General features: G+C 34.4%; 1 protein-coding gene and 1 pseudogene across 1 annotated transcript; both read right to left on the bottom strand.

Moving 5' to 3' along the window:
• Window positions 1-3073: 3073 nt before the first annotated feature.
• On the bottom strand, window positions 3074-6025 carry LOC111877667 (beta-fructofuranosidase, soluble isoenzyme I). The gene is made up of 5 exons (XM_052769134.1): window positions 5558-6025; window positions 5398-5406; window positions 4162-5017; window positions 3923-4085; window positions 3074-3730 (listed from the first exon to the last, which is right to left on the bottom strand). Exons 1-5 carry the CDS (start codon window positions 5973-5975, stop codon window positions 3230-3232), a joined length of 1947 nt encoding a protein of 648 aa, XP_052625094.1. The 5' UTR covers window positions 5976-6025; the 3' UTR covers window positions 3074-3229.
• A 497-nt stretch (window positions 6026-6522) lies between these two features.
• LOC122196953 (uncharacterized) lies at window positions 6523-8976 on the bottom strand (annotated as a pseudogene).
• Window positions 8977-16146: the final 7170 nt, after the last annotated feature.

Here is a 16146-nt window from a genome sequence, read left to right as displayed (position 1 = left end):
ATTTATGTAATAAAAAAATTAAAAAATGGGAAATACCAAGGGCAAATCTGTCATTTTAAAAAGTTTCGAAATTTTTGGACCAAACTCGCAAGAAAATCAAACTTTTGGACCATCTTTGCGAACCAAACCCATTTTGGACAAAAACATGTTAGTTTTGACATACCACATGGACCATTCTTGCAATTTTGTCGTTTATATATTATATATACAAGTTTTAATGATTTACAGAAAATTTTATTATTTTGGAAAAATTAACGATTTGGTTTCATAATCTGTTGAACAAGTCAAAAATGCTAAAGTGAAAAATACTCGAGTTTTGGACTTTTCTATTCAAAAAGTTAAAAAGTCGAAACTTTTTTGGCTCTCATTTCTCATTTTATCAATCTCAACCTATAAACCTCTACAATAACGACGACGAAATGGTCCAAGAAACACAACAACCATCTAGAAGAAAGCAACAAAAAGGAAAAGCTACAAAAAAAAAGAGGTACAGCTTGGAAAGAAGATGAGGAGGAAGTTTTATCTAAAGCTTGGATTTTCATATCGTGTGACTCGATGATGGGCATCGCGCAAACGAAAAAATAGTTTTTGGTTTCGTGTTTTAGACCTCTTTCATTCGCTATTGGGAAAGAAAACGGATCGAACGTATAACAATGTTAATAGAAAATGGCGTGAACTACGAGTGGATGACACCAAGTTTAATGACATATTTGAAAATCATAAAATTATGCATAAAAGTGGTAGCAACGATTTCAATATTTTATCAACCGCATGCTAACAATACAAGGCTACCAACGGCGGTAAAACATTTGGCCAACCAAAAGCGTGTGAAATTTGTCGTAAGGATCCAAAATGAGTCCTTAATCTGGAGACTCTGCATTCGGAATCGACCACCGGCTCTAACAAAAGGCCAAGAACTTCCGAGTTGAATGTGGGTTTTGGCGTCGCCTTAATGAAGACTTCGACGACACCGAGGGGGAGGGTCCATCGGAAGTCCAACTTCGCCGACCACCGGAAAGGGACAAAGGGAAAAAGATGACGTCTTCAAGCGAAAAAGCGAGTAGCAAAAACGTACTTGTGGAAAAAATAGACAAAAATCTAAGTTTTTTCGAAAAAAAAAAATCAAGCAACAAAGGAAGCTCGTCGGTGGAATATAACACTTACCGATCTTCAGATTATAAACACAAAGCCCCAATCGGATCTCGACCTAGAAAAGCTAGCGTCCTTTCTAAAAATTCAATAAATCTGCTAAAAATATACAAATTAGGTTTTAAGGTTTTTAATTTTTATGTTTAATTTTCTTTGTTTTTTAAGTAATATAGGTTTAAATTTCTATGACTTTATGTTTTTTTTAGTAATTTAGGTTTAAATTTTTATGTCTTTATGTTTTTTTTTTAGTAATTTAGGTTTAAAATTGAAGTTATATAATGTATTTTTAAGTAATGTGAAATATTTATTTATGTTTATTAATTATATTTTTATTTAATCTAAATGTCAAAATAAAATAAAAAATGATGTGATGTATATGTGATATCACTTTTCTAATTACTTGGTGATAAGTATACCCTATAACCTTATTATTGTGACATTCGCTAGCCTAATTTAATGGGGTTGGCTAAAAAGACACTCCATATTGTAATATGGACACCTAATTAATTTTTTAAATATTTTTATTGGATAAAATTGCATCGTTTTCTGGAAAAGCTGATTATAAACAGTTAATTATTGGTTGACTTTTAAAAAAATAGTTAATGAGATGTCTTATTAGCAACACCCAATTTAATTCTCGACCCATTGGCCTTGTATGGCTAATTTAATTCTCGACCCATTGGCTTTGTATCGAGTGTACTTATGTTATGTACGTACGCAATTAATGAGATACGCAATCATTCAAACTAACATGGTATTGGAGCTAAATCCCTAGAAATATCCTTCCTCATCTCCTCACATGGACATCTTCCATGCCAAAACCCCACTGCCTTTCATTATCTCCTTCCCAACTTCTTTCTATCTACCCTAATAAATGAAAATGACTTTGCCACATGTCCTCTTCTCATTCATTTGGACACATGACATTTTCTAGAAATTTTAAAATTTTCTATTTTCCACTTGTCATTTTATTGTATTTTTGATTTTATTAAATTAAAATTCACATTTAATATATAAGGTAATATATATGTAAGGTATTTATTAGAAAATTGTTTATATATGTAATGTATCTAATGCATTAAAGTCTCATTAATTTTAATAATTCAAAAAAATTCTTATTTTTCTTATAAATTTAAAGTTTTCAAATTGTTAAAATTTTATATTTTATTTTTTTTAAATAAACCCATGTAATAAATGGGTCTCACACCTAATTCTATATTATTATTTGATGGATGAAAATCAAGATAATCATTCCATAATATTTTGTACAATTAATTAATATTTACATTTATTGAGAAGTTCATGAGATTTTTAGTTTGGATGTAGAAAGTAGAAAAAATTGTTTATAAAATATCTGAGGATTGGAAAGTTTCAACATCAGTTCACGATACATGTCACAAAAAGGTAACTAAGAAATTGGAATGTATAGGATAGCTAGTTTCCTATTTCGTAAAGAAATCTTCTCTAATAAATGAAGGTTTTTTTTTCCACTTATCACTCTTACATTAATTTGGACACATGTCAGGTTTTTGGTATTTTTAAATAAATTTTTTTCCATTTGTCATTTTCTTCTTTTTGATCTTTTTTAATTAACAATCAAATTTACATACCAATTACTAATTGCCTTAATTAAAAATAGTCAATAAATTACAATATTAGTACTTATATATTGTATTTAATATGTTTCCTTTTAAATTCAAATTTTAATTTTCAAATCTAAAATTTCAAATTTAAATAAATTTTTGTTTAAACATTCATATATATTTTTTGTTTTACTAAACTCGTATAACATACAGATCTCACAACTAGTTCGATTATATAGGACAAGCTAACCATTTTGCGAATCAAGATATCCTTGTTCCCGATTTAGCATACCATTTTGACCATTTTTGTGATTAAGCCTTCTATTAAAAGAATGTATAAGTATAAAGAATACACAACTTTTCTTTGAATTCATCACTATCATGTACAAAAATAAGATATCGGAAGGATAATTACATACAAAAGAATTTAGGGATATCTTTTCCCTCTTAGATCAATTTTAAACAATAATAGAACAAATAATATATTTAACATCTAATTAGACATGAGCAGAATTCATTTGCCATACGTTGACTGAAACAGTAACCTTAGTTGCAGTAGCGTTGTTAAACAAGAATAATTGAGCATTGTTGTTGATAGCCTTTGTTGGATAAACACGTGAAGTGATACATGATCTTCCCTCTTGTGCAAAACTTTCAACTATCGAATGATCCACCAAGATTCTCATAGACAACTTTTCACCTTTGAGAACTGGGACAATGCTCCCATAAATTGACTTATCGACATCATTAGCATTAGATGACCTCGATTGATCAGCACAAAAGAATGTTTTAAGGTTCCCATCAACTCCTTTGGCAACATAGAAATACACAGGAGTGTGTTCAGCCAGGCCTTCGTGTGCAAGGACCGAAAAACCGAATGGTCCCAATGCACCTCGTTGTGCTGCTCCACCATTTTTGGCGCAATCATATGCAACATCGGCTCCGTTTAATCGCTCCACTGTCTTCTTATCCACTTCAAACTCAGCAACAATATCTAGCTGTAAATTATAATAATTCCAAATCTTATAACCAATCATATACAAAGTACTTTTAATGACAATGACAATTATAATAGTCTCATTTGCTTTTACTTTTATATATGTTGTAGTCTATCATTTCATTTCTTTTTATGACTCTTTTGGAGATAAATTCTACTACTAACATCACAAAAAGGAAAATATATCAAGTACCTGAGATGCAGAAGACAGGTTGAGTGGCACGAGCGAGCCGACTTCTAAAACGACATCCTTGAAAACGGTAAGGTTTTTCCGCAATCGGTTAATTTCTTCAATGGGCCACTGAATTATATTGCTTTGAGTTTTTTTATCCAACACAACTGTTCTAGGAACTCCCTGTGAAAAATGTACAAGTATAATAAATATATAGTGAAAATTGTCGGATTTGAAACATTTTAAGATAGAGATATATCATGACAGAAGCCCAACCCTTCTTAATGTCGGAGGCTTCGGTGTCTGTCTCTTTGATCCAACTCCACAAAACTCTTCTTTGCTTGTTTTGGTCGAAAAATGTTTTTGAGGCGTAATAGATTCCGTAATCGTATCTCAACCCGATTCCCACATCTAATGTAGGATTATCTGGGGTCCATTTCCCCTTGTAAGCATCATAAGTACCGATGGCATAATAGTCATTTCGGTCATCATCCATGCTAGCTTTGACTATGTGTTTGACCCCAGGCCCATCTACTGATGTGTCAAGCCCATTCTCGCCTTGTTTTGATATCGGGTAAAAATCCACACATTCCCACATACCCGTACCCGGAACAGCATGGAGCAACCCGTCTAAAAGCTCAAAGGTTCTGAAGTCTTCTGTGTCGTAAACCAACGAAATACCGGTTTTGTTGATCTTAGAACCGATGGTGATTCGCCACTTTCCCTCGGGGGTCTTCCATGCGGTTGTTGGATCACGGAAATCTTTATTATCGATACCAGGTGGTGGGACGAGAACCGGGTTTCCGGGGTATTTGACCCAGTTGATGAGGAGGGGGTCAGATGGGTCGGCTGGATAAGCTAAGTTTTGGACCTGGACGGATTCGTTGGTGGATCCGGTGTAGAGAACGACGAGTTGACCATCGGAAAGGATGGTGGCGGAACCAGTCCAGACACCCTGTTCGTCATACCACTGGTCGGTTTCCATGGCGATGGGGAGGTGGCGCCAGTTAATTAAGTCTTTGGAGACAGCGTGGCCCCAAACGATTTTGCCCCACACCGGAGCATCGGGATGATATTGATAGAACAGGTGGTACCATCCATTGTAAAAAACTGGACCTGAAACATATTTTAATTTATATAAAAATGTCAAAAAAGTGCATGTAAAGAAGAGTAGAACTCAAAAAATATTTATATAAAGTATATTTTTATTTAAAAAAATGTTAAAAAAAGTGCTTAAAAAGGATGTTCTGTTTCTTCCTTTTCAGTTGTAACTCTGAAGTTTGAAAGTATGGATATGCTTTTTAAGAATAATTCGATAAATAAAGAATACTATTAATTATACTTTGTTTTCTTGTATGACTGAATCACGAAAACGAGAGTGGGCCATCCTTAGGATAAAACCACTGTTTTATTAAACACTTTAACTCATAATTATATATTATTTATTTCGAAGTTATAATATAAAAATATATTAACCGAATGAGTTTTGAACTAACCGTTAGGATCTGAAGAGAGAATCGCGATCACCACAGCGATGCCAAAAAAAAGAAGCAAAAGAAGAAAAATATAAGTAATGATGTTTCTAATCACATTCATAATGTGAAATTTAACTCAAATTTTGTGTGTGTATGTAAATGTAAGAAAGAATTAATTTACCGTTCATCCAGTTTTTCTTAGGTTGGAAGTGAAAGGCAGTTCTTTGCCAATCCAACATGTTGTTGCTCCATGGATACGAATTATCTGCACCCAACAATGGATGAAAAGATTTCTCCGACACACCTTTCTCCACCCCACGAGATAAAGGTGTTACCTTTTCCGGAGTCGCCGCCGTGGATGGCACCGGACTGGTGTTCAAGTTTTTGGGAAGCATTGGGCTGTTTCCGGCGAACAATGCGACTAGAAAAGCGACGGCCAAGAACAGAGACACAAGAAAGAGGGCTGTCTTTCTGGATGGGCGGATGGTGCGATCATTTCCGGTGGGTTGCTCGCCGTCAGGCAATGGGGCGTAGGAGTAGGGAAGGGCGGAGGTGGTGATTGGGTTTTCAAGGTCTGAGACTGTCGGAGAAGCCATCATGTGAAAGGTAGTCAAAACTCAAAAGATGTTTATGGTGAACGTGATTTGCAGGTAGATACTGGCTACCCTATTTATAACAAAAATTTCGCCAAATACGAGAGATTTGGAAATTATATATGCTGAGGTGGAATTTGTCAGGTACACATAGTTCTGAACAATAGGTGGAAAACAGCAGAGTCTTTATATTTTTCTTTGGAAGGTATATCATCAACCATTTTCTCTACTATATTGCATTGAAATTGAACAATTTTTTTTTAGAATAAACTACATGATTAATGTTTCCTTTGGTTTGAGCTTTTCTAATTCTGAAGGTCCTCAAACCTTGTTTTGTTGGGTCTTTGTTCCTATACGATATAAAAAGACTATTTTGCCTTTAATATATATATATATATATATATATATATATATATATATATATATATATATATATATATATATATATATTCTATTAACTATTTGTTATTTTTAAATTAAAAAAAATGATGTGCCATAACTGATCAACCCAAATCCTATATACATGTTTCATGTTGACAGATCCAGCCACGACATTAAAATCATCACTCTCATTTGACACCATCGTCAACCACCAGCACTCATCGCCTCCAAGTCATATTCAAAGTTGATATTAAACATTAAACCCAAAACCAAAATGAATATATGAAAAATATGAAATCAAACCTCAAAGCTGAAATTAAAATCACATATGAAATCAAACATCAAAAACATATCTGAAATCAAACCTCATATTTAAAACCTTAAGAAACCTAAAATTCAAACCAAGATTTGAAACCAACGTATGTGAATCCTTTCTGATCTATTTTTCTTTTCCCTCATTAACTGCATTTTTTAATACAACATGTTTTTTTTTTCAAAAAGAATACAATATTTTATTTACATGTCAAATGACATAAATAGCCCTCTAACTTAAAACAGTAATGATAATAACATGAGGGTAATTTGGTCTTTTGCACTTACTTGCACGTCCTTCTCTACTTCTCTTAGAATCTAGATGATGGCATGATCAGATGTAGCATGTGATGATAAAATAATATGTTTAAATCTACCATCAACGGGTTGCATTTCTTACATCTGGAGGGTATATACCACATCGGTTTACCACATCTGAAAAACAATGTTCATGTGAAGTTCAAACCCAATGCGTAGTAATTCCAAGTATACCCTTACATAGTCATTTGTTTTTCAGTAATTAATTACATTGTGAGGGTTTTAACTAATATGATTGTTTATTTCTACCATCTCTGTAGTATTATCATTGTGCTTTGACATGTCTTTATAATTGTTGTCATAAATTGGTTTCAAAATGCAGGCCCGGTGAGAATATACGTGTCAGAGTATCTAGGATTGAAGAACAAGACATACTATCCGACTTTGTTCTTTCCAGTATTGGTACTATGTTTTCTTTTAATTAAGTTTATCTTTAATATGTACATATATTTATAAAATAAAGAAATGTAATAATGTTTTCAATATTGGATATCTTTCTAGAGTTTGATGTTTTCCTTTTTCTTTTTTCTTTTGTAGCAAAACCAATACCAGTAGTTCACGAGTTTATCGCTCAGTTGCAAATTCTTGAATTGTTGGAAATGTATTAACTTACATAAATCTTTCACCTTGGATTTATTATTATTCTTCCTCACTTATTTTTTTATGAATTTTTATTTTTATTTTTTTTAGGCTATTTTCACTGCTAGATACAAAGCTATATTGCATATTCACTATGTTTTTGAGGAATGTGAGATTATTGAGTTGATGCATCAAGTTGATCCTAAAACCAGGAAACTAGTGAAGAAGAAGGTGCTTTTTCTCAAGAATGGTGTTGTTGTCATTTGTCGTATTTAGTGGCGGATTCATGCTTGAAGTAAAGCGGGTCCGTTATACATAAAAAAACTTATATAGGAATAAACCTCTAATTTTTTTTTTGAATTTGTAAGTTTCTGTAGTAAAAATATGTTAAGATGGGGCTTTTTCTACAAGAATGGGTGTCGCAAAGGAGGGTTTTAGCAAAAGTAAGATTTTTAAGACGAAACTTCAAAAATGGTCCCTATGGTTTTCGAAAATATCAAGTTTAATCTTTAAGTTCAAAAAACCTCACAGATGGTCCCTGTGGTTTCAAAACTTTTAACATTTGGTCCTTCCAGCTAACTTCGTTACTATTTAGCCATTAAGTAAGGGTATTTTTGTCATTTCACTACCCAGGGACCATTTATGAGGTTTTGTATTACTTTTTTTAAAATAAATAAATAAATAAATAAAAATTAATATGCAATGGTCCCACCCCTCTCTATCTCTCTCTCCGATTCACCGGTGGAAGAAACAACCACCGAAGATTTATCTTCCTTGACTCAAGAACACGTAACATTGCAGGGAAGAACAACGAACTAAAGAGCTCCATCTTTCCAACTTCATCAATCACAAACAGATTTGTATCTTCTTTGTCCTGAAAATGAAATCGAAAATCAACTTCTTACTGAGAAATTAGAGATGAAGCTAAACGAACCTATAACTCAGGCAAAGCTAATGATTCGAATGATGCTACATCGACTCTGTATCTTCCCACAATAGGCCATCTAATGGAATCTACAATGCCATGGAAAACTTAATTAAAACCTAATTCGACGTTGAATGATGAAAAAATATAAAGAAATGGTTACCAGGAATTGTTAATAGAAGCAAATGGAGCAGTGCGACCATCTAACGTAACCACCTCAAACCCTACCCTCTCGCCTTCTTGTCTGATCTCACCTGTTTTGTATCCCAAATTTCATGAGTAAACGAAGGCGAAAATCAAAACATATTTGAGCGATGGAAGAGTATGGAATGATAGGGCATTACGAGTGAAAAACCCTTGTATTTTCAAATTGAGGTAGGAAGTTCTGAGATTCTCCAAAACCCTAGCGATCAGAGTGGTTTTACCCACGCCCTGCGGAGTCGAAGGTATACAAAGCGGATTCAAAACAAATTCAGATTCAATCTGATTCATGAAAATATGGAATCAAATGATGAATGAGACATGGAATCTATACAACTTACAGGGGAGCCAGCGACGAGAAAGAATTTTATACAACTTACAGGAGAGAGAGAGAGAGAGAGAGAGAGAGAGAGAGAGAGAGAGAGAGAGAGAGAGAGGTGGGACCCTTACATATTAAATTTTATTTATTTATTTATTAAAAAAAAAAGTAATACAAAACCTCATAAATGGTCCCTGGGTAGTGAAATGACAAAAACACCCTTTACTTAACGGCTAAGTGGTAATGGAGTTAGCCGGAAGGACCAAATGTTAAAAGTTTTGAAACCACATGGACCATCTGTGAGGTTTTTTGAACTTAGAGATTAAACTTGATATTTTCGAAAACCACAAAGACCATTTTTGAAGTTTTGTCGATTTTAAAGGCTATTTTTAGTAATATAATGGTGGGGCCCACTTCCAAGTGGGGTGCAAGGACCCCACTCCTAACATGCTGCATCCTATAGTTTTCATATTTATTAAAAAAAACGGTTTTGCCCTTTTAACATATCCATTCTATTTACTATTACATTTTTTTCTTATCACTTCCTTTTCCCCTTAGAATATACTACAAAATCTTCATAAAGAAAATTCATGATTATTTAAACTACAATTTTATGAATATTGTCATTTGTTTATAAATTTAAATTTGTTGAATGAGATTAATTTTTATCGTTGTTTCTCTAATATTTTCCCCAGATCACTAATATGATATGCATTGATAAAATTCGCAAACTTTCAACAACTTGGTTTATTTATACTTTCAAGGTGAAAATTCTTTTTTAATATTTTTCTAATTCTAAAAGGAAAAATACAAAAAAGTATTTATACATTCACTATTTAATTGATTTAGCGAATTAACTACTTTCTACTTGATTAAACCATTATATTCTTCTAGACCATTTTAAAAACCATTTTCCCCATTTTTTTTGCCCGTACTTGGTATTTGTGTTGAATTTTATTACTTCATTATTTGAATGACAATAATGTTGAAAGGTTCTAATCCTATTGTATTCCAAGTTGGGAAGTCCGGTCAGAAATAGCAATTGAAATTTGTAGGTGAGCGACCAATCTTTCATTTTTAATTCTCTCTTTCTTAGTTGTAAAAAAAATAATAAATAAATAAAAGTAAAACTACAATCCTGCAAAAAATAAAGAGTAAAAAATAAAAATTTCTAACCCGGGACGGAGCTGGGGTTCTTTTCTAGTTTGCCATTATAGTGTCGCTCATACTTTTTATATTTGTTGTAGTGTTATTTGTATTTAATGATAATTTGCCTAACATCATTTGGTTGGTTATTTTCCAATTGATTGTGTCTATTTTCTAATCCAAAGTTGTGATATCACAAATAATTAACGCACTAAATAGACAAGGTCTCATCCATTGAAACATGCGCCATTTGGCGTCTTAGTAGTCACTCATTTGGTTAGTTTAGCAGCCAAATAATAATAATTCGTTTTCAAATGGATAATTGGTGCCTCTGACATGAATATACATGTCTTCGTTTCATTTTTTAGCCACAAACTTAAAGTCGGAGGATGAAGACAAAGAATCATAATTGTCACTATGTTTGATAATCTCGCCTAATCCGATCTGTATGTTGGGCTTTTTGCTTAGTTTGGTCTCTGCCACATTTTAAATTTTCTTTAATATGCTATTTTTCTTCTTTCAATAATATCATTTCATTATAATTCAATATTTTTATTTTGGGGAAAACCCTGTCATTTAATTTTCGGTCATTATGACCATATTTGTGTCGTTGAGCTACCGACTTAAGACTAATAGTGTAACATCCCGACTTGCAGATATGAGTTTCAAGAATTTTTATACATCATTCAGGACCTACTTGACGAGTTGGATGCCCCAACTCATTGTGTAGAAACTAATCAGGTCGCGTGGTTTATGGAACCTACACGACGAGTTGGAGGACCCTAATTTTTAGGAATGGAAAAACCCTAATTTTTAGGGTTTGCACCTTATTTAAAGGATTTAGCCCACATTCTTTGGCCTCCCTTATCACCTCATTGCCCAGAGAAGGAAACCCTAGCCATGCTTTACTACTTCCTTGTGTGTGTGAGCTTAGAAAATCATTTTTATGCTCTTTTGGAAGGGTTTTGAAGCTTGAAGAGGTTGGAGCAAAGGGAGAAGCAGTAGATCCGACATCTACTCTATGTTAGCAACCATTTGGAGGTAAAAAGTCCTTACCTTGGCTTTCCATTTCTTAGATCTTTCCTTATGCAAGAATATGGTCCTTTCTAGTGCAAAATGGAGTCACTCTCGGGCTTGAGCTTGTCATGAGGACATGGTCTCAGATCTTGACTCCTCTAGGCCCCATGGACATAAAGTTGTCGACTTTATCTAGTCTTGGCTCTTCTCCATGCCCTAAACCTCTTCCAAAGCTTAGTTTTGGGTGTTTTAGCCTCTTGAGGCCTTGCATACATGTAAAGTTGGCAACTTTATGTGGTAATTACACCTTAGGGGGATAGATCTACAGTCTGGAGCCCTGGTTTCGCTTAAGAGCGTCTAAATGAGAAAAGGGATAAAGGAACTCGACGAGTTGCTTAGCCAACTACGAGTTGGATAAGGGTTTTCCCGCTTTCAGGATTCTGAGTGAACTCGGTGAGTTGGTGAGAAAACTCGACGACTTGGTTAAGGTTCTCCCAATCTTCTGGACACTACATGGACTCGACGAGTTGTTTGGCAACTCGGCGAGTTGACTCGAGTTTTTATGGTTTCTGAGTTCTGAAAGAACTCGACGAGTCAGTAGATGAACTCGAAAAGTTGGGTCAACATAGATTGTTGACCTTGACTGTTGACTCTGACTTTGACCATGGTAGATCGAGTTTGACTTCTGAGGATATTTTGTAATTTGGGATTCAAATGGAATCAGTTATATGGTGATTAAAGGTAGTTGATTTCGGAGCCGTGAGTTGGGATTCAATTTATCGGTTCAACACTACTTGTGAGGTAAGTTTTCCTCACTATACTAATAGCGTCAAAGACACCAATGTTGGCCTTTTGGATTGTTATCCTGGTTATCGCATGATGATATGCTTAATGATCTGCTAGATCTATATCCTGGTATATAGGATGATGCTATGTTTAGTGACCTGTTAGGTCGATATCCTGGTACATAGGATGATGCTATGATTAGTGATATGTTAGATCTATTTGACTGTTTATACATGCTAGCTATCATTTGATATCTATGTGTTGATTGTGTGTTTGGGGGTGGGTTGAGGCGGTCCTGCTTTGTGCTCTAGGCTAACATACCCAAGGCGACCCGAATAGACTGAAGGCCCAATGGGGCGTACCAGTTAGGCTGAAGGCCCGAAGAACAGTCCAGACATGCTGAAGGTCTGGTAACGCGAACCAGACATGCTGAAGGTTCTGAGAGTGAGCCTGACAGACTGAAGGCCCGGCGAGGGCGGTCCAGTCATACTATAGACTCTATATGCATGTTGTTTGTTATGATATTGTTCTGGTTTGTATGACGTTGGTATTTTGGGGGAACTCACTAAGCTTTGGGCTTACGATTTTGGATTTTGTTTCAAGTACTTCGGATGACCGTGGGAAGGCGAAGGCTTGATCGTGCACCTCCTCACATTTTATGATTTTGATTTCTGAGATACTCTTAGATGAAACTCTTTTGAAAACATTTTGTAATAAATAATGGTTTTTGGATGCTTGAAAAAGTTTTAAATTTTCATTAATTTTATGGATGCTACAAGTTGGTATCAAATCCTTGGTTTGAGTGAATTGGAGGAGCACTCGTGTAAATCCAGTCTCAAACTAAGTAAAATACTTTCAAAATGGTTTTCAAAATACTAAAAGAGGATGCAAAGTGTATGATCAATCAGAGCCAGCAAGTAGACCCCAAAATACCATACAGATATTTAATATTATGATATGTTAGAACATCATGTTAGTGATAAGCTAGGGATCTTCAGAAATTGCATGATAGAATTGCCTGACTATATGATGCCTGATAGCCTAGGGTTTTCCTTATATGAAGTTGACATCATTACTGTAGTTGCTTAGTATATGCTGATGGGTTTTGAGCATTACAACATTCCTACAGTGCACATGAAACCCTAATTGCTTTAGATCTAGTTTTTTCTCAAGTTATACATGCATAATAATAATTTTCCAAAGAAAAACCCTAATCTAGCATACATATTTTCGAAATCAATAACTAAACCAAAGTTAGAAGAATACCTTTTCCTTGTTGATTGGTTGATCTTGACCTTCAAGAGCTTAGTGTCTCAATTGTTGCACCTCTAATGGAGTCACAAACACCACAAGCAATAGATGAACAAGAGAGACAGAGGATGGAGGCTTATTGAAATTGGCTAGGGTTCTCTTAGAAAGCATAGGGCCCGAATTCTATAATCCATGGGGTCTATTTATACTTATGGTTGGTAGGGTTTTAGGTGAAACCCTAATTTAACTGCTTAAGCCTTAAGCAGCCCATGGACACCTTCTAGAATAGTCCTTGGATGAATTCTCTATGGGCTTCCCATAGATTTCTTCCAACCTTATTTCAAGGTGATCCATCTGTTGGGTTTTGAGCATTCTAACACTCCTAAGTGTACATGCAACCCTAAATACCTTGGATCTATGTTTTCTCTATTATACATGCAAATAAGAATATCCAAGGTATCATCCTAATCTATCATACAAAACATGAATACAACAAGATAGAATACATACCTCTTTGATGTAGAAAGTCTTCATGAAGCTTGAGTGCCTAGCCCCAATAGTGTGGAAGCCTCAAATGGAATCACAGTTATCAAAACACTTAGAATAACTTGAGAGAGTTCTACACTTCATGAAATCGGCTAGCCCTCTCTAGAATAATCCTAGTGGCCGATTTTTGTCAAGAATAAGATCATTATATAGTGTTACAATTAGGGTAAATCCTTAATTGTCATGACTTTCCATTTCCTTGGATCCATGGGTTCAAATACACCATGGAGCACCCATGGACCATCCTATGGGTTTTAGCCCAACTTGATTATCCATGGAGCATTAGCCCACTATATAAGTATGGATGATTTACACAATCAACCCATATATTTAATTAGTCTTCTTTTGATCACTTAATTAATCCTAGATTAATTCTTGATCAATACTAATTAAACAATCTTATTATTCTTATTATTAATATACTAGAACTTATAATATATTAATAACCATAAGTGTCTTATTTCTCTCATTATAGTCTATCTAAGTGCATGAAGGTTTGCAACCCAAATGGACCATGCCGGGTCGGGTCAAGTCTTACCAATTATAGTTATGGACTTAGACATTAATCCAACAGTCTCCCACTTGGATAAGTCTAAAACTATTATTGCGTATGACTTCAGGAACCAACCGACAATCGTAGCTCTCAAAAGCTTCTGTCGAACTCTGACCTTGTAGATGAACTCTGATCTTGTCAATGACTTGTCCATTAGATAAGGGATCATATAATCCTCTGTTCTCATGATATCAGCCGGACAAATACATGGAACAACGTCGTACTTATTGTCCAGCAGTTTGTTTCCCGATTTTCGATTTGTTTGACAAAGAACTTAATCGAACACATCAATTCAGTTCTGACCGGCCGGTACATAGGTCACAACAAAATCATCGAGGGGCCCAGATATCGCTTCTATTTCTAGAAGGAACAGATAAACTTCGACTCATATGCTTGTTCTACTACTTGTTGAATTGTACACAAAGGCACGTTTTATAACATCAAGTTACTGATGCGTTTACGTGCAATCAATGCACAACCAACTCATAGGTAACAACTCATATCTCTAGGTTTGAAGATTTATATGATATTATCGTCTCACGATCACTCGAGATAAATTCCATGAAGTGATACAAGTGAGCGTGGGTTTATTCCAATACTCATAACTTATGAGTACTCATGAATGTTGTAGCAACCATTGCCATGACTAAACTCATTTAGCCATCTACAAACCCGATTCATGACAGTCTTGATTCATACCTACTTCCAACATATGAACGACTGTGGAGTGTTTAAATAACTTAGTCATCCGGAAAGAATAACCTAGCTATTTTGGAAGTCAAAACATGCAAAGTGAAATACAATAATAATTGAATCTAATATGGTCTCAGAACCCTTTTGAATATAAATAAAACCACTTTTTATTTATCACCATATTGATTACACATTATTCAATGTTTCAAATAATCAACTTAAGACTTGAATAAAAACAACAGTCGTCCCATGCTCCTAGCATGTACACTTTGTTTTTCTAAACAATAGTTATGCCATACCCCAAGTATGCACACTATGTTTGTCTATGATCCTTACATTGTGATGTAGATCAACTGAACATGATTCCAATGATACTCATTTCACAATCCCAAATCCTTATTGTAAATGCAAGAATTCCAAATTTATGTCATTTACTGAAATCTGTTAGATTCTAAACTTATATGCATTGATCCTCTTGTAATGATTATGCACAAAGTCAGAAAGACTTGACAACAACCATTACAGAGCATTCCAAAGGAGATCAGCTCCTTGGGAACATCCTTTTTGCATTAAGTTTCCTAATCTTACATAGATTGAATCACTTCCACCTATGGAGACATTTCCATAGTCCTATTTGACTATCACTTCCGAACAAGAGTTACCTCTTTTCAGAAAATGTCGATATGGTCCTACCAAAATTAACACTAGACTTCCAAATGTCCCTGAGCAACCAATCTTTGGCGAACCTCAGATTGTCCTCGACAATTGCTTAATCACTTTAGTCATATCCAGTTCTAGACTTTTCCCTTCTAAATGCCTTAAGCATTTGGAAAATTTAGAAAGGATAAATATTATAGCACATGAAATCGATCCTATATCCGAAGCATATGGGATACTATTCATGATGTTTGACATAAAGACATGACACTAGACCAGTCTTTTGCTACAATATTTTTTATTTGCCATGTTTTCAAAATTTAACTATGAAGAGGGATGCCGTAATCATAATCGAATTTTGAAAATGCAATATATATAGAATTTCTTCAAGTTGAACCATTCCAACACAAAATTCACATATATTCTTGACTAAAGATGATTAAAATCTCAATCTAAGCTTTAGAATTGACATGAAGTATAATTTCCTCTCCCT

Source organism: Lactuca sativa, chromosome 3 (genome assembly GCF_002870075.4).
Source record: "Lactuca sativa cultivar Salinas chromosome 3, Lsat_Salinas_v11, whole genome shotgun sequence".
Taxonomy (NCBI): domain Eukaryota; kingdom Viridiplantae; phylum Streptophyta; class Magnoliopsida; order Asterales; family Asteraceae; genus Lactuca; species Lactuca sativa.
This window is presented reverse-complemented; position numbering and strand designations above follow the sequence as displayed.